Here is a 24,061-nt window from a genome sequence, read left to right on the forward strand (position 1 = left end):
AGGGCCTGGTAATTGAATTTGGGGGACCCCCACGCTTTTTTATTTATTTATTTATTTATTTATTTTTTTATCAATGACTTTCAATGAGTGTTCTCTGTATTACGGAGCCGACAATTCATAATAGCTGCGAGTGATTTTAAAGGACTTTTTTTCCTGCATAAATGACACTTTGTGCAGGGACAATTCTAAGCACGGGAAACATGCACCCCTTCACAGGCATACTATAGACAACCCCCCCCCCCCGACGAAATTTAAAGGAATATTACACTTTTATTGTTTAACTTTAATCATTATTAAAATCACTGCTCCCGAAAAAACGGCCGTTTTTAAAACTTTTTTTTGCATTGATACATGTCCCCTGGGGCAGGACCCGGGTCCCCAAACACTTTTTAGGACAGTAACTTGCAGAATCTTTTCTCTCTGTCAAATCTTTTTTCTCTGTGGAATATTTTCTCTATATAATCTTGGACTAATAGAGGTAAGGTTAAGCACATTTGACCACAGGTTCTATAGACAGATTGTTGTCAGAGTCATGTCGAATCTCCTATTCTACATCGAACTGTTGTAACAATGAAAACGAAAATAAAGCATTTATTTATGTCGGATCTTTCGTTTTTCGGATTTTGTGCTTTCGTTATCGTTTGTCAAAACGAAAACGAAAATAGCTGAAATTCGGACGAAAATGCATTCGGACGAAAACAAATGCACATGTCTATTAATTAGTCCCCCCACCCCACTCAAATTGGTTGCAGGTATTGGATACTCATTAATTAGTCCCCCCACCCCACTCACCCACCTAACTTATGTCCCCTGGTCCATCAGAGGGCTGATTAATCTGTGAATTGGGCCGCCTATTTTTTTTGTTTTTTTGCAGAAAAAAAATTTGCAATATTTCTGTTTAACTGTTGTTCCAAAATGTTTTTGAGTTTTATTTGTTATGAATTGTTTTTATTTAATGACTAATTTTTTTTTTCCTGTGTTTGACTCCCCAGCTTCCTTCCACGCCACAGGAATGGCAGACTGTGGCTTCCCAATTCGCTGCCCGTTGGGACTTTCCCAACTGCGGAGGGGCGATCGACGGGAAACATGTGAGGATTGTGCCCCCACCCCATTCGGGGTCCTACTATTGGAATTATAAGGGGTTCCATAGTGTGGTGCTAATGGCGGTGGTGTCGGCACAGTGTGACTTTCTTTATGTGGATGTGGGGAAGAACGGCCGGATGTCTGACGGAGGAGTCTTTAGGCAGACCGAGTTCTGCCACCGTCTCCTCACTGGTGGCCTGGACTTGCCACCAGATGCCGAGAATGTGGAGGGTCTACCGTTTGTGTTTCTAGCTGATGAAGCATTCGGTCTGAGTGACCATCTTATGAAACCCTTCCCCCAAAGGACCCTCACCCCGGATAGGAGGGTTTTTAATTACCGGCTGGCCAGAGCAAGAAGGGTTGTGGAGAGTGCCTTTGGCATTATGGCCAGCCGGTTCCGTCTATTACTGACAGCGATCAACCTAGCAGAATATAAACTGAACTATGTGATTCTGTGCTGCTGCATTCTGCACAATTTTCTCCGAAAACTTTCAGGGAACCAGTACCTGCAGCCTATTGGGCCTGAGGCCGGACTAATATTTCCAGAACTGACAGGGCTGGATCATGCCCTTCCTGGCTTAGCCCCCCAAACAGCACGTGAGGTGCGTGACCGCTATGTCAGCTATTTTAATGGTAGGGGGGCTATTCCAATGCCAGCTGAGCAATAAAAATGTATTTTTCTTGAAATATGTATTGTCTGTTCAAATATTTAAGTTTGGTTCTTGTTTGCTTGTCTCCTACATTCTCCTAATTCAGGGATATGCAATTGGCCAACCTCCAGCTGGTGCAAAACTACAAGTCAATCATGCCTCTGGGTCTCATGCTTGTGGCTGTCAGTCTTGCTATGCTTCATGGGACTTGTAGTTCTGCAACAGCTGGATTTCCACTAATTGCATATTCTTGTCCTAGTGCATTTGTATTACAAAGTGGTTTTTGCCAATAGTAAATAAGGCCCTTTGTGACAGAAAACACAAAATGACTTCCCAAACTGGTATTGAGTATTGAAAGAAGAAGACACACACACACACACACTTCTTTTTTTTTGTAATTTTTAATAGTGTACATTCCAACCAGTGCCTCTTTTTTAGATATTTTTCTTTTTGTTTTTTTTGGTAATTTTTTTTTTTGGAAACATATAAATATATAGATATATCTATATATATATATATTATATATATATATAGAAAATAAAATTATAAAACAAATACATAAAATCGTATTTTTAACTATTTACATAAAACAAGGGGTAAAGCCAAATTTTGAAGATGCACACCCAAAATTGGCAATGTCAACATGTGCTATGTACCATCATGAGTGATCAATGGACGTGTTTGGTGGGTGCAATCCCTTCCTCTCACATACTAGAACAAGGAAGGGTTTGCAAACACCAAATGCGTCCATTGCGATCCTTTGATGGCACATAGCACATGTTGACACACCGTGTGCATCTTCAAAATTTGGCCTCTAAAAACAATGTTATAAAAAGATTAAAAACTTTTTGGCAAGGAAATGAAGAACACGATCTTCCGTTTTAGGGAAAAGGGGCTTAGATTCTCCCTAAAACATCGATCATGTTCTTCATTTCCTGCCTCATAGTGTCCAGTTGTCTCTGCATTTCATCGATCTTGCCATTCCAGGCCATGATCTGCCCAATCAGCCTCTGGGCACTGTCTGTGCAAAATGTTTCCTTGGCTTGTTGTCCTTCCACAACCAGATCATCACCTAAAAACATGTGTAGATAAAAAATTGGTTAAAATATACAGCCATTAATTGTTTACCTTAAGCTGGGTTGTCAGACACTCACTTTGTGGGGTGTGTATCTCCACCACCTCTTCCTCCTCCACATCTAGCCCTGGGCTGGGCTCATCCAGCTCGGACACGGGGCTGGGCTGCTCCATCTCTGACACGGGGCTTGGCTGCTCCCTCATGGACACGGGGCTGGGAAGCTCCATCACCGACACGGGGCTGGGGCTAATTGCCCAATCAGGCTGGCGAGGTCGGGGGGTCCTGGGCTGCTCCACCTCTTGTCTGAGTCTTTGTTCCCCTATGAGAATGAATAAAAAACAAACAAAAAAAGGTATACTTTTAAGCATAGTGATATTTGAGTTCAGAACTTGGAATCTGAAACATTGGTTTGAAGTGGTGTACAATTATTAGCTGGTTATTACAAGCTCCTAGTATAATACATCATTAAAATGACATTTTTTTAGTTAGGCTGTGTTCAGACTGCTGCGATGTGCGAACGCTGCAAATCTACTGTGGTTTCACGCATCGCATGCCTCCCGGAGGCAGTTCGCACTGCCCTATGTGACCTGCTGGGAGTATCAGTGTAAAGTTTTATTGACACCTCCAAATTAGTTCTCATATCACAGTGCAATCTTTAAACTCGGACAGGAATCGGACCACATGGTGTGAACACCCATGTGATCCGATTCGGCTGTGGACTAAAAAAAGGGCCATGTACAAGTTTGGGCCGGATGCGATGCGAATTCAGCCATACTATATGTATGGCTGAAATCGCATCACACAGAGATCACATGTGATTTGCACTGCAGTGCGGTGCAAATCACATTCAATCTCGTACATTGCAGCAATGTGAACCTAGCCTTTAACCAAACTGTGATACTTTATATCTTTTGTCCAAGTTTCACAGACGGACACACTTGAATCATCCCCTGGAGTACCTGTGTGTGATTATGTCAAAAAATGTTCTATGATGTCCCAAACTACACTAAATGATTCCCAGTCCAGATGTTGAACCAGCATTTTATCTATCTATCTATCTCATTTTTTTATTGAGACTACATTGCACTGAATCAATTTATGAAACTTTATTAAAAATGTATATCCCAAATTGAGTGTGACAATTCAGTTTATCATGAACAATACAAAAAAATGAATAACTAATTAAAATCTAATCCAACACCAGATAAATTTACACCATATACAAATTCATTCAGATTTACATACAATACCTACACGAACGATTACGATAAAATCCGCCAGATTTACATATAATACCTAATACGAACGATTATGTCCGACAGTCACGATAAACGCGGAGTTTACTCACTTTTTTTCAGGGCCTTTTTTGATGCGATGATATTGGTCCGGCTCCCTGGACTTGATGTCGGACCATCGTTTCCGGAGCTGGTCCTTGCCTCTTCGTACCCCAAATTTGCTATGCAAAGTTTGTGACGACCATGTCCATGATGCCGCTTTTGCGGATATTGGGTTTGGGGTACGGCCCATTATCCCCATCATAGTCCTCCCTTCTCAATATAGCCACCATCTCCACCATCTCTTCAAAGGCCATGTTTGTGGCCTTATATCTCCTCCTTGCTCCGGAAGCATGGGGTTCAGGGCTTTCCTCCGCGCTGCTCACTGAAGATCCGTCCGCCATTTTCACCTATCAATCTCCCACAGCGGAACGAGGTAAAAGGGGCTGGGGAAATACGGTCACGTGGAACGTCAGGGGCGGGCGACGCAGGCGGAGCTTGAACGCATGCGCTGTATATAAAGCGTTACCGCGAGGCCGTACGCTTGTCCGAACGGAAGCAGCGAGTGCTACACGCGACGGTAAGATAGTTATCGTTTTATTTTATTTTTAATTTGTAAGCCTGCGTTAGGAATGTGTATTTGAAAATTTAACCTTATTGATGGTTAATTGATTTTTATGTGGGTTGGTGGTTGAGTGGGGTTGGTGTTATGTGTGGTAGTGTGGGGGTGGGTGTATGGGGGGGGGGTAGTGTGTGTGTGTGTGTGTGTGTGTGTGTGTGTGGGGGGGGGGGGGGGTAGTGTGTGGGGGTAGTGTGTGTGTGTATGGGGGGGTAGTGTGGGTGTGGGGGGGTAGTGTGTGTGTGTGGGGGGGTAGCGTGTGGGGGTAGTGTGTGTGTGGGGGGGTAGTGTGTGTGTGTGTGTGTGTGTGGGGGGTAGTGTGTGTGTGTGTGTGTGTGGTGTGTGTGTGTGTGGGGGTAGCGTGTGGGGGTAGTGTGTGTCTCGCCTACATTGTCACAATATAAATAGTGTGCATTTGGTCTGACATTTTTTTTTTTTTTTGTATTTATTTATTTATTTATTTTTTTGTTTGTTTTTCAGAAATCAACATAAACATAAAATGCAAAAGTATAACCCAGACCCCTTTAAGGAGGAGGCCTTCCTCTCCACATTTATTGATCTAATCGAATCACACAGGAGCCTTTGGGATTCCAAACACCCACAATATTCCAGCCGTCCTGGCCGGAGGAAGACACTGGAGACAGTTTTGGCGTTTGTGAAAACCCGACTCCCCCAGGCAGACACTGACTTTGTGAACTCCAAAATTCAGAACCTGCGTAGCGTGTATAGGCGGGAGCGCAAAAAGATCCTAGAGTCCCAAACATCAGGATCAGCAGCAGGTCAGGTCTATGTACCTAGGCTGTGGTATTATGACAGGCTGCGTTTTCTGGATGACACGTCAGAAGCCAGGCAGTCACTTTCTACTCTTCCGTCTACCCTTCCCTCCACCCTTCCCTCCGCCTTAGGTGAGCCATCCCTGGAAGATCCAGACCCTTCCTTGCTGGACGAAGTTGATGCGCCCAGCTGGAGCCAGGTATATTTTAGTTTCTAAAGTTAGGATTGCTCAAATATTAATGATGTAAAGTTCAATGTTTGAATTGCTTCCAAATCTAGGATTTCATCACAAATTAAATTAGATAGGATACAGTAGTTTCCACAAATGTGGCTCAAATCTTGGTGAACTGATGGAAAAATGATGGTGTCAAAATGATAGCCTTTTGTATTTCAAGACAAATGTATTTGCAAGTGAGAACTGTAAAATTGTTAGTGATTGATGATTTCAAAATATAGACATATTTTATTTATTGATTTCTTTGTTTTTTACACAGGATGAGCTCACCCAGGAGGAGGCCGGGACCAGTGGTATGGAGGAGGAGGCCGGGACCAGCCACACACAGGAGCTAGCTGGGCCCAGCAGGAGCCGGACAGAAAGCCAGGTCCCTCCCCTCCGCCTAGCCAGCAAAAGGCCCAGGAGGATGACACGTACAGAGGAGGAGTCCTTGGCACTTATACGACAAGCCACCCAAGTGCTGAGCAAACCCCCCAATCCTGAGGAGGCCTATGGTACTTATTTGGCTAGTAAGTTACTAGAAATGGAAAAAGCACAGCGCAACTTGTGCGAAGCCATTTTTTTTTATGCCATTCAACGGGGTCTGAAGGGTGAGCTAACACCGACCACCAAGCTGTATAACGCAGACCCTACTGCTCCTCCTCCTCCTCCTCCTCCTCCTACCACAAGTCCACCACCAGAGGCACAGCCTCCAGCGAAGCGTGGAGGGAAGGCTAGACGGAAGAGTCGGAAGTGACTGCCTGGCTTCAGTCTGCTCTGAAAGAAGACGCAGGCTGTTGTAGTACCACAGTCTGGGGACATAGATCTCATCTGCTGCTGTTCCTGGTCTTTGGGATTCTAGGACCATGTTGTGCTCCCTATTTACATGTTACACAGGTTCTGAATTTTGGTGGCCACTCACTTGATGTGTGCCTGGGGGACAAAAGGCTTCACAAACGTCAAAATTGTCTCCAGTGTTGTCTCCCTCTTGATTTAGTTTTGTTCTGAAGAAAAATAAATATTTATTATTTCAAAAAATATTGTATGTTTTTATTTTTTTTCATGTAAATATGCTAACTTCAAGTGCAATTTTTAAAGCACTGCAAGTGCACTTGGAAGTGCAGTCGCTGTAAATTTGAGGCTTAACATTTGAAATGAGGGGAAGCTCTGCTGATTTTGAACATGCAATCATGTGTAAGCTAAAATGCTGGTTTGGGTATCTATCTATCTATCTATCTATCTATCTATACTTACACAGTCCTGCTTGGCCAAAAAAAATGCAAGTCCATCTTGTTTCAACCCCCCCCCCCCCCCCCCCCACAAAAATAAATAAATAAATTAACTGACAATAGTAGTTCCAAAAATATATAGTAATAGATAAATTCTATAATTTAAAAAAAAAAAAAAAAATATATATATATATATATATATATATATATATATATATATATATATATTCTTTTTTTTGGATGTTTTTTGGGGTTTTTTTTAATTATTTTTTAATATATTTTTCTATAATTGGAAGATTAATCATAGGATGAGGATGAATAAAAACATTTGGTATAACTCTGTGTGAATATAAGCAGCAAAGCTACTTCACTTTTCTTGCATTACGAAGAAGAAAAGAACGGGCTATATTAAAAAACCACTAAATTAGCAGCATGATGAATATGCTAGCTTCAATACGAACACTAGTTTTACAAGACCGAGCGCTTCCGCCCTGTCCGTCCTGTAAATCCTTTCTGGGCATGCGTCATACTTAGTCCGTCCAACTTGCCTACACACGAGCGGACTGTCCGCTGAAACCAAGTTTGGACGGACAAAACCAAGTTTGGACGGACAAAATTACGGAAATTCCGTAAAACTTTGTTCGTCAGACTGTCCGCTGAAAAAGTCCGCTGAAGCCCAAACACGAGCGGATTGTCCGCTGAAACACGGTTCAGCGGACTAAGTTGGACAGACAATCCGCCCGTGTGTACGCGGCCTTAGACTACACGTTTTACTCTCCCGTGCACGAGACACACTGGAGGATCGATTACATACTAGTGGAGCATAATATCTTGGGAAAATGTTAAGGGAACAAAAATAGAGGTAACCACCTTGTCAGATAATGCTCCAGTAAGTATGAAATTAGTAGTGCAGGGGTCGCAAAGACACAGAGGGAATTGGCGATTAAATGAAGAGTTGCTCCGGGAAGAGGTAGATAGTAGAATAGCTGAAGAACTCGAACAGTACTTATCAATTAACGATACAGAAGGGATTGCAGGATCAACACTATGGGAAGAGCATAAAGTCTATATTAGGGGGGAAAGATAAAGAGAAAGATCAAAGAAAATGAATAAACTAGTGGAGGAAATTTATAAAGCGGAACAAGAACAAAAATCCGGGCAGGACTACAAGAGAGAGAAATATCAAATAATAGTTACTAAAAGGGACGAGTTGAAAGAGCTCCTGGAGCAAGAAACAAAAAAAACCTTTAATAGAATCACCAAGGAGAGATACCTGTGGGGCAATAAACCCAGTAAACACCTCGCTAGAATACTCCAGAAGAAGAGAGCAATAAATTATATAGAAAAAATACAAACAAAAAACGGAGAGCTAGTATTTAAAACAAATGAAATAGTAGAAACTTTTAGGGACTACTATAAGGCGTTGTATGCAGTAGAACATAAAGATGGTCTTTACGGAGGGAAAAGAGATAGAATAAAAATGTTTTTGAATAATGCAGCTTTGCCAAAAATCACTGAAAGCGAAAAGGAGATTCTGGAAGGCCCCATCACAGAGGAGGAATTAATTGGAGCGTTGAGGGACTCACACCCGGGCAAAAACCTGGGCCCAGATGGCTTTACAACATTGTACTATAAAAAGTTTAAAGAGGTTCTCATCCCTAAGTTATGTGTATATATGAATGGCCTAGAAGAAGAATATGAACTCAGTAGGGACGCATCAGAAGCAACAATTGAGGTAATTTGGAAAGAAGGAAAGGAAGGTACACTGTGCTCAATTTACAGGCCAATATCCCTGTTAAATACAGATACAAAGTTATTCGCTAAAGTAATGGCAGGGAGATTAAAGGGCTTGTTGAACACATTGGTACATCCGAACCAGGTTGGGTTTGTTACAGGAAGGGAGGGACGAGACAATGGGGTGAGAGCTCTGCTTATCTTACAAGCGATAAAGGATGGTGGGTCCCCAGGTCTATTCCTGTCGATTGACGCAGAAAAAGCGTTAGACAGGGTAGACTGGGGATTCATGTTTCGGACCTTGGAAACAATGGGGATTGGTCCGAAAATGTTCCAGCGAATTAGAACATTGTACCACCAGCCAACTGCAAGGGTAAAGATAAACAGCGTGGTTTCTGCACCCTTTGAGCTTAAAAATGGGACGAGACAGGGTTGTCCCCTGTCCCCCCTCCTTTTTGTGCTGGCATTGGAGCCACTACTCTCTATGACAAGAAAAGACCCAGAAATAAGGGGAATAAAGATAGGAGAGGAGGATCACAAACTCACTGCGTTTGCAGACGATGTTTTATTTTTTATCAGCCATCCCAGGAGCACAATGCCTAAACTACTAAAGATCCTGGCCAAATACGGGCAAATTTCGAACTTCAAGATAAATTTAATGAAATCAAAGATATTAAATATAAATTTAGATAAAAATTAAGTAAAAAAAATGCAGCAGGAATTCAGGTTTCCATGGAGGAAAGAATTAAAATATCTAGGAGTGAAGTTTGCGAACTCCTTGAAAAAGATATATAAGGTAAATTACATCCCCCTGCTGGATGAAAGCGTAAGCAAAGAGTTACTTAATAGGCCTCTTTCATGGATAGGGCAAGTGAACACACTAAAAATGACCATATTTCTCAAGATTACCTACAAGTTTCAAATGCTCCCAGTTCCCCTTCCACAATACTACCTCAGGAAATTAAAAGCGCTGGCGATGAACTTTATTTGCAAGAATAGAAAACATAGGGTCTCCTACCAAATTCTAACACAGGATAAAAGTCACGGGGGGGTTGGCAATCCCTCAAAAAATATTATGACGCGGTGGTCCTATCAAGAATTCCAGAGTGGGTGAAGGAAAAAAGTGAGAAAAGGTTGGTAAAAGTTGAGAAAACACTGAGTAAGGTAAGGTTAAACAGTATAATTTGGGATCCCCAAAAGTTAGGGCACTGGATGAGAAAACACACATTTTAACACTAAACACTTTGAATATATGGGATAGGATTTATAAGAAGTTAATCGGGAAATATAACTCACCATTAATCTCACTATATGAAAGTAATTACTTTATACCAGGGAAAAGGTCAATAGGTGGGAGATGGATGGGAGAGCAGGTGCAACTGAAGGACATCACGAAAGAAGGTAAAATATTGTCACTGGAGGAAATTAAACAGAAAAGTAATTTTAGGAGAAGCACGGAGTGGCGGTATCTTCAGTTGTGGCATTTTATAAAAAGCCCATCAGAGGTAGCGACGATTTGGTACCATTAGAAAGGCTTTGCATAATGGAGAATACAAAGAATATGATATCAAAAATGTACAGCCTGAAGATGGATGAACTGGAGACCCTGCCATTCATTAAGAAATGGGAAAGGGAATTAGGAACACAAAAGTGTTGAAATGAACCCACAGCTTTGCAGTAGATAGCCGAACCGCGGATATGAACTACAAATGCCTAACTAGGTGGTATATTACCCCAGACAAGACTAGCAAATACCAAACTGCCAACTCATCTGACTGCTGGAGAGGCTTTAATACATTAGGGACTATAACTCACCTGTCATTATAAAGGATTACTGGGAAAAGATCCTGGGATATATAAGGATAATCACTAAACAGGAAATAGCGAATGACCCCTGGGCCATTTTGTTACATGTAGTGAAAGGAGAGATGGCACAATATAAAAACTTGTTAGTCCCATTGCTCTTAAACGCAGCCAAAAAACGTATACCTAAAAAATGGAGATCTGTAGATAGCCCACTACCTTGGGAGTGGGTGGATGCGGTGGAAGAAACGTATAAGGCAGAATGTTTAAAGTATAATTTAGAGGAGAGGAATGAGGGGACTAGGGAAAAATGGAAGTGTTGGAGGGAATTTAAAAAAACTTGGAGTTATGTGGAAGCCCTGAGGTCCTAGTAAGAGTTGGTAAAAGCAAAAAGAGCTTGAGAACTAGGATTGAGAAAGGCCGCACGGAGGTGGGGGGGTATCGGGAGGGGGGAGGTTGGAGGTAAGGGGGGATGAAGTGTAAACATTTTAAATGGAAAAAGCGATTACTTTGGAAATTAGAAGATGAAGAGGAAAAAAAAATATGATATATATAATATCCCCCTCACGAAAAAGAGTACGGAATAAAAGCAAGAATAAAAATATTTCTTTGAAATAAAATAAATATAAAGCCACGATGATGTGAAATTGTGCAGAGACATGAGGAGAGACAACGTGACCTAGGTCTCTTTAACAATTAAGCTGAGGTGGCAAAAAAAAAATAGAAAAAAAAAAGAAGAAAAGGTAAGGATGGCAATAAGACAGAGAACTGATCGATCAGCCGTCCCTTACAATGGGGGTTTACAAATAAGAACTTAAATAGGGCTGTGTATTGATGATTTGAACCACAGAGTCTGAAGTGGGGACAAAGTATTGTTTCCAAAGTCTCACAAATTAGCCACTATTATTATATGGGTGAGAAGGATGCAGTGATTTGCAGTTCCCCCACACACACAGGAGTGCAAGTTCTGGATCACGTTTATAACAGATGGTTGTACTCGTAGATATAAAATCGGAAGACTACCCACCAAAAAAAGATGAACGTTTTTTACAGCTCCACCATATTTGTTGCAGTGAGCCAATGTATCCACAGCCCCTCAAGCACAGTAGAGGATATTGGATGGAAATAGCTGCAAGTCTTTGGGGAGTTTAGTACCATTTGTGTAAATTTTTTTGGGTGGATTCCAGAAGGTTGGTTTATCTTTAAAACTTAAAGGGGTTTTAAAAACTAACATTTTTTTTACCTTAATGCATTCCTTGCATTAGGGTGAAAACATTTTTAGGTCTCAGCATCGCCCCCTCAGCCCCCATTTACTTACCTGACACCCCTTTTGATCCAGTGCTGTGCACGTCAGCAGATTGCGTCTCCCCTCGCTTCTGAGTCTTGCTGGTTTTGCTGGGGCATTGGGAGCCATTGGCTCCCAGTGCTGTCAATCAAAGCCAGTGACGACAGAGCGGGGGGTCAGGGCCGAGTCCCTCTGTCTCTGTCAATGAACACAACAGACAGAGCGGCTTCCCATGGGGGCAATGGACACGGAGGAGAGGCCAGGAGCACCGGCGGGGGCGCTGTACCCCAGTGATCTTTGTTCTCTTCAATATTGTCCTGGTAGATATCCATCTCTCAAAGGTTGCCTACCCCTGCTTTAGTATATGTGCATTGGTAGTACAATGTTCTACCAAGAATGATTTTTAACCCATCAATTCTAAAAATAAAAAAAATTGTTTACATTATTTAACTAGGTTTAGCCTCATCTACACGGTATTTGAATTGTATTATTATTTCGTTATCAGATTTATTTTAATAATATAGATAAAATGATCATATAGTCTATTTTACTGATAATATGAATACTTAATATTACTGTTTTTATTTTCAGTCATTTTTTTAAACCCCAATACCCAGGTTTTCTACCTTTTTAAATCATACCATGAAACATAATAGTTCTTTTATGCATTGGTTATCTCCTAGTTTATTGATTACATTCTATATATGTCCAACGTGAAATTATATATTATATCAATTCATACATTCCTTTTTGTTAATATGTTATTGTTTATCTGTAACCCCAATGAAGAGGATGTTTTCTTGCTCCCAAAACACTGTGATTTTTTTATACAAAACTTTTATTTGATCTTACTTGAAATAAATAAAATATTATTAATATATAATACTGTAGAATTAAGTAATATCATTGTTAATAATCTGTGGTGCTGTGCATCAATATTAGATCTTATAATACTTGGGGCATTTCAATAAACAAAGAAATGAAAAACCATTTTTTCTATAACAATCCTTTGAAAAATTTTCCTAATCCCTATGCATAAATCAAATTCAAAGCTATGTATACAGCATTGTATAAATATACTACAGTTTACAGTTTGATTAAGTTGATGATTGTTTTGCTTCAAATCAAATAATTAAAAACTTTTAATTTAGAAACCATATTTGAGAAGACATTAAAAGCACATTTGGTAAAATGTAAAACCAATGTAGAGATCAAAATTATATTTTCTACAATTCAAAGATTAAAATGATTGAGCAATACTATTCATGTATAGCTTTTCTTTCAACATATATTCAATGTATCATAAAGAAACATCAAAATAGAAAAAAATCTTCCACCACCAGAAACATATTAGCACAAATAAAAAGTTAACCTAGTTATTTGGTTTATACAGGAAGCTTTTACGCTCACATTATGTAGAATTTAATGTTAAATATTGATTAAATAGAACATGATAGTCTTACTTTGGAAGTTGTATCTTTAGCAGCCATGCTCATTTCAAGTTGTGAAACTGTCAAGAAAAGCAGAAATACAGCATTTTATTAGAAGTTAGTTAATAATTCCCTTTGTCATGTATAGATAATCCTTTAACTATGTTCACTATGTATATGTTTAAAAAAACAAGCCATGGGCTAATGTGTAAAGTGCTTGAAGTTATCCTGTGGTCAAAACACAGTCCTTTATTACTATATAGCAATTTATCTGTAATACACATGGAAAACACATATGAAACATGTCTTATTTGAATAATCTTTGATTGTCTGTAGAATCAAAAAAAAGTGCACTAATCGTATCCTCCAATCCATCACTCCTCCACACATTGCTTTGCACACCGATGATGTCTTCACAGGCAAACATTAATCACTTGCAATTTTAAAATGTTTCCACACGTGTTAAAATCTGCATTTTTTGCTAGAAATTAACATACCCCTCCAAAAAAAAGTTATATATACTCTCTGAAAGCAGAGCCCTTGGAAAATAAAATGGAAGTAGTTGAAAATTTGAATGCATGATATTTGTGCTACTATTTATCAAATGCATATTTTCAGCAAAAACACTTCAGCCCTGGAAGATTTTTTCCTAACCTGAGCACTTTTTACAATTTGGCACTGCGTTGCTTTAACTGACAAATGCGTGGTTGTGTGACGCTGAACCCAAATAACATTTGCATACTTTTTTTCTCACAAATAGAGCTTTCTTTTGGTGGTATTTGATCACCTCTGCAGCTTTTATTTTTTTGCGCTATAAACAAAAAAAGACACTTTTGGAAAATATTTTTATTTTTTTTACTTTCTGCTATAATAAATATCCCCCCCAAAAAATATAAAAAAACTAACTTCTTCCTCAGTTTAGGCCGATATGTATTCTTCAACATATGTTTGGTAAAAAAAAAAAAAAATCGCAATAAGTGTTTATTGATTAGTTTGCACAAAAGTTATAGCGTCTACAAAGTAGGGGATAGATTTATGGCATTTTTATTATAATTTTTTTTTTACTAGTAATTGAGGTGATCTGGACACTTTTTACACTATTTTTGGACCATTAACATTTATACAACGATCAGAGCTAAAAATAGCCACTGATAACTGTATAAATGTCACTGGCAGAGAAGGGGTCAAACACTAGGGGATGATCAAGGAGTTAAGTGTGTTCTCTCAGCATATTCTAAGTGTAGGGTGTATGGGCTACCACTGACATGACAGAGATCAATAGATCTCTGTCATATTACTAGGCAGAACAGGGAAATGCCTTGTTTACATAGGCAGTTCCCTAATCTGCCTCTCCATGCAGTGATCGCGGGCCACAGACGGACACTGAGTTCTGCGGGACACGTGGGCACACTCCCGCTATCCTGCTTTTGCATACTGATGTACAGGTACGTCAGTTTGCGCAGGTGTGGCATTCTGCCAATGTATATCGGCGTGAGCCAGTTGGCAAGCGGTTAAAATTACTTTTAAGTGTAAACACAATAGTATACCCAATTTTTGGAAAATTTTAATATTGGGTAGCGTTGATTACATAGATAGCAAATCGATACCAAACATGTCAAACCTTAAAATTGTGCATGTCCTTAAAATCACAAACTATGGTACCCAAAATTCTTCATAAGTGACACTTTAAAAGCCTTTACATGTTGTAAATTTAGAGTTAGGCCGCGTACACACGGGCGGATTGTCTGTCCAACTTAGTCCGCTGAACCGTGTTTCAGCGGACAATCCGCTCGTGTGTGGGCTTCAGCGGACTTTTTCAGCGGACTGTCTGACGAACAAAGTCTTACGGAATTTCCGTAATTTTGTCCGTTCAAACTTGGTTTCAGCGGACAGTCCGCTCGTGTGTAGGCAAGTTGGACGGACTAAGTATGGCGCATGCTCAGAAAGGATTTACACGGCCGAAGGTTGCATTGCAGTGTATAGGACGTCATTTTTCTAGTCCCTTCGTACGTGCTCTACACGTCATCACGCACGCTTTCAGCGGACTGTCTGCTCATCGTGTGTGGTCAAGTCCGTTCATTCAAATTTTGAACGGACTGTCTGTCGGATTGTCTGACGAACTTAGTTGGGCAGACAATCCGCCCGTGTGTACGCGGCCTTAATTGTGAATTTTGGCCCTAGAATTATTGCTATCACATGTTCGCAACAATATCTCACATGTGTGGCTCAATAGACATTTACATACTGTACATGCCCTGCGTTGCGGGGGTGATGGGGGAGCTTTAAAAAATATTTATTTTATGTTATTCTTCTTTTTCTACTTTATTATTATCATAAGGGGGCAGGTGATCTGTCCTCTTTATGGAAACACTTTGAGAGCCCCTTAAAAAGTGATCTCTAGAGCCATATGGATCACCTTTATCAAAAAGGCCCCTTGCCAGCTGTTAAGGTCAGTACCAAGGTCATAGCTGCAGCAGCAGCAGCCATGAGCTTGATTTACCACTTCTATACCGTGCCATTTATAAACATACCTTGGTAGATATGTGGTTAAAAAGCTGACAAGCTTCAGCGCATGGCCCCACCCCCAGCACCGCACCTCACCTCTAAGCTCTTGTACACAGGGTCGTAAATTCCAATGGAAAATGTCAAATCGGACTGTGTTGTCGGATAATTTGACTGTGTGTGGGCTCCATCGGAATGTCCGACCAACAAAGTTTGAGAGCTGGATATAAAATTTTCCGACAACATGATCCGATCGGACTTTGTCCGATCGTTTGTAGAGAATTCTGATCGGACAAAGTGCCACGCATGCTCATATCAAATTACAAGACCAAAGCTATTGGCTACTAGCCTGAACGTAGTCCCGCCGTATGCAACACCAGTTTCGCACAAAATCCGTCGGAAAAAATCAGAAGGATTTTGTTGTCAGAATGTCCGACTGTGTGTACAAGGGCTAACGTGTCACATGATGGGCTTAGAGAACAAGGTGGTAAAGGGCAGGGAGGAATTTCTATGCAATCTTTTAACCCCTGTTCTGCTGCTATGCAAAATTAAAGTGGCGTTTTTTAAAGAGAACTGCTACGTTTTTAAAAAGCTAACTATATGCAAAGTCGCTGTAGTATGATAGTATTTTTTTTTTATAAACCTTCATAATACCTTAGCTAGGTGCTCCCATCATAATTGTGAGCACGTGAAGCTCACTAGTATAGTCTTCTGGGATAAAGTGCTGTTGGTTATTCAGTATGCACCTCCCGATGTCCCATGTACATAAAACCCAAGGCGCATCACAATGGCTGAGACAGAGGAAGGGCCAGCCCTTTTGTTGACTCCTGGGATTGATGACACACATCTCCCAGGAGCCAGGCGGCACAGGTTATGACGTACCTCGCCACGGTGCGCTGCACAAGAAGAAAAGAGAATACACCCTAAAAAAAAGTCAAGGAAAGCTAAAAAAAAAGGCAATGTTATAACTTGCTGGATTGAAGAGGATTAGGGGTGGGCCCACGGTTCGAGGTGAACGTAAGTTCCACTCAAACATCGGGTGTTCGCCCGTTTGTAGAATAGCAAACATTATGTGCATTTGTGGCAAATTTGAGCTTTGCGGAATGCCCCATAATGCACTGTGAGATCACAGTGTATTGACGTCTGATGATTGGCCAAAGCATGCACCTGACCTGCCTTGCCTTTGGTCAATCATGGCATAGGAGGCTAAGTCCACGCCCCACACGATATAAGGCTGCTTACATAGCTGTCGTATGTAGTCTGTGGGAGTGGACGGAGGTAGAGAGAAGTTGAGCTAGATTAGGGAGGTTAGTTTATGGCGTGCAGGCAGTGTATTTATATATATATATATATATATATATATATATATATATATATATATATACAGTATATATATATATATATATATATATATATATATATATATATATATATATATATATATATATATATATATACAGTATATATATATATATATATATATATATATATATATATATATATACAGTATATATATATATATATATATATATATATATATATACAGTATATATATATATACACACACACACTCTGCATTCAGTGTAGACTATAAATACAGTGCATTCAGTGTAGACTATATATACAGTCAGTGCAAGCAGTGTACATACACTAAACTATATATAGACAATCTAGTGTATATAAATATACAGTATTTCATAAAAGTGAGTACACCCCTCACATTTTTGTTAACTTTTTTAATAGCTGCCTCGTTGGGATTGTGCCTCGCCCTCACTTTCCTCCTCTGCTCTATCCAGAACCCAAGTCAAGTCAGTGATCTCATCATCATCATCATCATCATCATCATCTCCTCCATCCTCATTACCACTGGAGACAACTTGGCAATACGCTGCAGCTGGGGTAACATAACTGCCAATTTGTGTACCAGCGTGCTCCCCTCTCTGTAGGCTCATGTTCCTGCCTTCCTCAACCCCAGACTCAGAACCAACATCTGAATCAAGTAATAGCTGTGTATCGACAAGGAGTCTGTGTCTGTCGCTGTGTTCAAATAACTCCATTGACTCTTCCATGCCTGATGCTAGTGCTATGGCAGGAATAGCTGTGGACAAGGAGACAGGTTTTGCCACTCTGGCAGCTGCAGCGGACTGCACACTAGTCTGAGGATGGTCTTCGGGGGCCTTCTTGCCAGGCTCCTTCACTATCTTCTGCTCTTTTGCCGCTCTTTTACTAGGAGAGGAGCCCGGCTTTCTCCTTCGTCGTTGACGCCGTCTTGGGATCTTCTTCCAACTCCTTCGCGCTTTTCGGTTCTTCTTCACTCTCTCCAGCGTCTTCTCCGGCGTCTTCTCTCGCTCTCAGGTTCTTCTTCCGGGCTCTTCCGCTATCTTCTTCGAGCTCTTTTACTAGTGGAGGAGCCCAGTCTCCTCTATCCTTCTTCCCTCTTCTCTCTTCTTTCTTTTTCCGATGTTGACACAACGCTCTCTCCTGCTGAAATGCCGTGTGAGCGCTGCGTGATCACTTATATAGGCATGGGGCATGGTCACGGGTGATGTCACACGGTGGCCCCACCCCCTTATGACATCAGGTAATGGGGCATGCTGGGGCTGTGACATCATAAGGGACGGGGTCATCATGTGACATCATCCGGTGACCCCGCCCCTTATGCCTATATAAATCGCCATGCATCTCGCACACGGCATTTCAGAGGGAGAGAGCATCGTGTCAACATCATGAGAAGAGAGAAGAAGGATGGAGGAGACAGGGCTCCTCCGCTAGTAAAAGAGCTGGAAGAATATAGTGGAGGAGCCCAGAAGAAGAACCAGAGAGCGGGAGAAGATGCCATAAAGCAGGAGAAGATGCCGGAGAGCGGGAGAAGAACCAGAGAGCGCAAAGGAGTCAGAAGAAGAGCCGGGCTCCTCCACTAGCAAAAGAGCAGAAGATAGTGGAGGAGCCCGGCGAGAAGACCCCCAAAGTCGGAAGAAGACCCCTGGAGCTGCCTTATAAATTACTTTGAAAACCTGTGTTGTGTGTTTTTTTTATTGACACTTTTTCCCCCAAGTGAATGGGTAGGGGTACGATGTACCCCATACTCATTCACATAAGGTAGTGGGCCGGGATATCTCCCTTATTATCGGGGGGCTCCCGGATTCTGATAAGCCCCCCACCTGCAGACCCCAACTACCAACGGCCGGGGTTGTCGGGAAGAGGCCCTTGTCCTTATCAACATGGGGACAAGGTGCTTTGGGGTGGGGGGCCGCAGGGTGCCCCCTTCCCCAAAGCACCCAACCCCCATGTTGTGGGCATGCAGCCTGGTATGGCTCAGGGGGTGGGCTCGCTCGTCCCCACCCCCTTTTCTGACTGGCCGGGCTGCATGTTCAGATAGGGGTCTGGTATTGATTTTGGGGGGACCCACATGCCATTTCTTTGGCGTAGGGGAGTTCCCCTTAAAATCCATACCAGACCTAAGGACCTGGTATGCCTCTGGAGGGGGAACCCATGCCGGATTTTTATTTAAAATTTGGTATGGAGTTCTCCCTTAAGATTTAGACCAAATACAGTGCCTGGTATTGGCGGGAATCCAAATTGGATCCCCACACCAGTGTGAACGTGGCTTCAATGTCAGCAATGCTTGTCGCTCATTGGGAAAGGAAAATAAAAAATTTTCCTTTCCCGGTGCGAGCCGGCTCGGTGTTGGCTCCCTGGTGTCAATCTCGCCGATAAAAGCAGCAAGATTGACACAATATCATGGTCACCTACTGTATGTGGCTCATGGCCAAAAAAAAGCTATAAACTATAAGAAAAGAGCTTTTAAAAAATATAAAAATGAAGGAAAACTAGTATCATTTAAATGTTACAAAGAATATAACAAAATATGTAAAAAGGAAATCAAGGATGCAAAAAAAATCAAAACGAAAGACAGTAGAAAAAGATATAAGGACAAACCCCAAAAAATTCTTCAAATATATTAATAGTAAAAAGTTCAAGTCTGAGCATGTAGGCCCTTTACAAAATAATCTAGAGTGGGTGACTGGGGACAAAGAGAAGGATAATTTATTAAATACTTTCTTCAGCTCTGTTTATACAAAGGAGCATGGGGGAGCTCATGTCCATAATGGGGGTGGTAGTGACACAGCCTCAAATCCACAATGGCTCAGAAGTGATATGGTCCAGAAATATTTGGACAGAATGAAGGTAGATAAAGCACCACCTGCACCTGTTGGCATCCACCCACGGATCCTAAAAAAATTGAGCTCTGTAATTTCAAAGCCATTGTATTTAATTTTTAGGGACTCGTTAATGACAGGAATAGTACCATTGGATTGGCACAGGGCCAATGTGGTGCCTATATTTAAAAAGGGAACAAAGTCTTTACTAAGTAACTATAGACCTGTTAGTTTAACTTCTATAGCTGGGAAGATACTGGAGAGATTAATAAAAGGCAACATAGACAAGTTCTTGCAGGAAAAAAATATTTTAAGCAACAGACAGCATGGAATCATGAAAGACAGAAGTTGTCACACAAACCTGATTTCTTTTTATGAGGAGGTAAGTAAAACCTTGGACAGAGGGGTGGCGGTGGAAGTGGTATACTTGGATTTTGCAAAAGCGGTCAATACGGTTCGGCACATGTGTAAGGTAAAGTCTACAGGTTTGGAAATATCAGTTTGTAAATGGATAGAAAACTGGCTAAAAGACAGAATTCAGAGAGTAGTGGTTAATGATTCTTACTCTGAATGGTCTAAGGTTATCAGTGGTGTACCCCAAGGTTCAGTGCTGGGACCCTTACTTTTTAATATCTTTATAAATTATATTGGGTTCGGGATCAAAAGTAAAATTTCCGTCTTTGTAGATGACACCAAGCTATGCAGTGGAATAACATCCTTACAGGATGTCTCCAATTTACAAGCCAACCTCAATGCACTGTCTAATTGGGCAACTATGTGGCAGATAAGGTTTAATGTTGATAAATGTAAAGTTATGCACTTGGGGGCTAAGAATATGCATGCATCATACATACTAGGGGGAGTACAATTGGGGGGATCCATAGTAGAGAAGGATCTGGGGTTTTTGGTAGATCATAAGCTCAATAACAGCATGCAATGCCAAGCTGTGGTTTCCAAAGCAAGCAAAGTCATTATAGTCCTTTCTTGTATTAGGAGAGGGGAATATCATTTCGCCCCTGTTCAAATCATTAGTAAGACCTCATCTGGAATATGCAGTTCAGTTTTGGGCACCAGTTCCCAAAAGGGATATTAGGGAATTGGAGAAGGTGCAGAGAAGGGCAACCAAACTGATAAGAGGCATGGAGGCGCTCAGCTATGAGGAAAGATTAGAGGAACTGAATTTATTCACTCTTGAGTAGAGGAGATTAAGAGGGGATATGATCAACATGTACAAATATATAAGGGGTCCATATAGTGAACTTGGTGTTGAGTTATTCACTTTACAGTGAACAAAGAGGACAAGGGGGCACTCTTTATGTCTAGAGGGAAAGAGATTTCATCTCCAAATACGGAAAGGTTTCTTAACAGTAAGAGCTGTGAAAATGTGGAATAGACTCCCTGCAGAGGTGTTTCTGGCCAGCTCAGTAGATTGCTTTAAGAAAGGCCTGGATTATTTCCTAAATGTACATAATATAACTGGGTACTAACATTAATAGATAAAGTTGATCCGGGGAAAATCCGATTGCCTCTCGGGGGATCAAGAGGGAATTTCCCCTGCTTTAGCAAATTGGATCATGCTCTGCTAGGCTTTTGCGCCTTCCTCTGGGTCAACTGAATTGGGTATATGGGATTGTATGATTTTTTTTTTTTTTGTAGTTGAACTGGATGGACTTTTTTCAACCTGACTAACTATGTAACTATGTGTGCTTTAAGAGCTTTCAGAGATAGTAAGAGGAGTTGGAGCCAGAAGTTTGTATAATTCATAAAGATGATGACCTGATATCAGTCTGTCTGCACTGCTGAGATACAACACTCCACTCTCCACTATCAACCCCCACCCTCCTGCATCCCCAGGAAAAAATAAAAAACTCCCTACCTATTTTCTCCCTAAGCAAAATTGTCCCCTCCCTCCCTGCATCCTATAGCAAAAAATGTCCCTCCATTTCTCCTTCATGTTAATCTTTTCCTCACCTTAAGAGTTTAGGTGTAGAGCAGTTCTCCCAGGATTTCTTTAGACCTCTGTCGTGTGACACTTCAATACTAATGCCCAGAGTTTCCCTTAGCTCTGCAACACTCTGCACCTGGAGCCTGACAGAGGCAATATGTATGTGTTGGTATTCCCGCTAAGTAGATATGAGCCTAAAGTGAAATTAAACCCACTCACCAACACCTTCCAGTTGTAGCACCCTCTAGTGTGCTAGAAGTGCAAACAGATTTTTTTGTTTAGTGTAGGTAAATTTGTTCAGGATTGATTGGCAGCCAAGCCTGTCTGTGTTTTTTCCGGGAGAGCTGGATGACTCACAGGCAGCATCACTGACAACCCCCCCACCCACTTCTAGAATGTACTAGAGCAGTGATGGCGAACCTTGGCACCCCAGATGTTTTGGAACTACATTTCCCATGATGCTCATGCACTATGCAGTGTAGTGGAGCATCATGGGAAATGTAGTTCCAAAACATCTGGGGTGCCAAGGTTCGCCATCACTGTACTAGAGCCTTCTAGAAGAATGGGAGGGGAAGTAAGTTGAAGCTGCCTGGAGCATTCTGAATGCCCTGACCAATCCCTAACCTCAAATACTCTGGGTCAGCCAAGCTGGGAGTGTAGAGTTCGGGTGGAAGCTGGAGATGGAGTGCTAGGCTGTTGAGGCCTTTGAGGAAGCTCCCCAGTCTGGGGTGGGGGGGTGAGCTTAGGCCTGGCTCGGGTGGAAACAGGACCCTCTTCAAGACACACAGAGATGTCCTGGCCAGGAGGCACAGGAGCAAGGAGAGGACAGCGGGAGAACACTGCTAGGCAAGTCTCCAGGAAGAACAGGAAAGCCAAGCGGGCTGGTGAGTGAAACACAGTGAGGAGGACTGGGAGGCACACCTTAGAGGACTGGGATGGAGCAGCCTGTGATGGGTGCAGAGCCAGTTAGGAAGACTGTGGTGACACCGGCAGTGGAAAGGGGCAGCTGCAGCCAGGAGGTCTGGCAGTACCTGGAGAGGTGATGCTGGGAGCAGTAGCCACAGATAGGAAAGCTAGCACTAAAGACTTTCCTTTTAGCTACATCATATGGGCCCGCAGTCCCTGCTTGAAAAGGGCATTCGTCCAGACTCAGCTGAGATTGTGCCGAGTCTGAAACCTGTGCTAGCTGGTCCTGGGAGTGATAGTCTGCAAGCAAGTGTGTGCAGGAGGTAGAAGAGGAGAGAATGTATAAGCTGGAATATATATAGTTCAAGTCCCTACAGAGTTTCATCAATCAAATGGGCATGCCATATGCACTCTTCCCCATCCAAGTTCAATTCTTATAAATAAAAAATAAAAAACAAAGCTGCAAGGACTTGCCCTTTGTCTCTAAGTGAGTGTAAATTTGTGTGCCTGGTTGTGCAGGGTGGAAGACGACCGCATTCACCCGTTATGGGGTAGCGCTACACAGTGATGAGCCATTTACATCCCTTGCCAGCTGCTGTTATCTTAGTTTGAGTGCCAATTTTTCAACCTCTTGATTGGCCGGTGGGGGATAATGTCATCCCACAAATGCGCAAAGAGGTCAGTCATTTCGGCACAGCCAAAGTGTGCCTGGAATGCATGCTGAGCTTCCTGTACATTCTCTAGAAAACAGCGAGCAGGAAGGTAAGCTTCTATGATTGTAGTATATGCTTTTATATACAGTGGATGTACTTTTATATAGATCTTCTGTCTGCAATAAAAAGCTGCCTGCTTGCAGTTTTACAAAACACAGGTTTATTTCTATTTAAAGGTTCCGTCTGAACACAAGTTTGAATACATGAACAATTACCCATCCCGCAGGAGCCAAATGTCATATATAATAGTTGTATTACTTCCTCTATTATACAAGACAGCTTACCGCTGTCAATGGTTGTTAGGGATACCAACAGATGCAGGCACTGCCAAAGCCTTAATAGTAGTGACGTCACCAGCCTCATAATTGCATTGTTGGCAATCCCCAGCCATGTAGGTTACCCAGATGGCAAGAAATTGTGCTACAAATTTGACTAAAATGACTTGCTATGCTATTGCTAGACTTGCCAGGCTTCACAAGTTTGTTGCACAGTTGCAGCAAGTCCGCATTGCATGACTCCAGATCAACTTTCTTTGCAAACATTCTGCAAGTTCTGGTTCAGTTATCTTTTGCAATAGTCATCCCACCACAGGGGTCACTGTGGCTGAATTTTCATGCTGTAGATTTGCACAGCTCTTGCTGTAGAGAATAGACTCACCAATGCAG

At 41.7% G+C, this 24,061-nt stretch overlaps 1 protein-coding gene across 2 annotated transcripts in view; it reads right to left on the reverse strand.

Annotated features, from left to right (window-relative positions):
• The window catches only part of SLC23A1 (solute carrier family 23 member 1), a 1,056,923-nt gene that overhangs the window by 987,658 nt on the left and 45,204 nt on the right, over positions 1-24,061 (reverse strand). For both annotated transcript variants that reach the window (XM_077473737.1, XM_077473738.1), the window contains exon 2: positions 13,204-13,250. In XM_077473737.1, the coding sequence (XP_077329863.1) occupies positions 13,204-13,236 (33 nt within the window). In that variant the 5' untranslated portion in view covers positions 13,237-13,250. The remainder of the gene's footprint in view (positions 1-13,203; positions 13,251-24,061) is intronic.

Source organism: Lithobates pipiens, unplaced genomic scaffold (assembly GCF_037356315.1).
Source record: "Lithobates pipiens isolate NorthernLeopardFrog02 unplaced genomic scaffold, aLitPip1_a1.2 Scaffold_8, whole genome shotgun sequence".
Classification (NCBI taxonomy): Eukaryota; Metazoa; Chordata; class Amphibia; order Anura; family Ranidae; genus Lithobates; species Lithobates pipiens.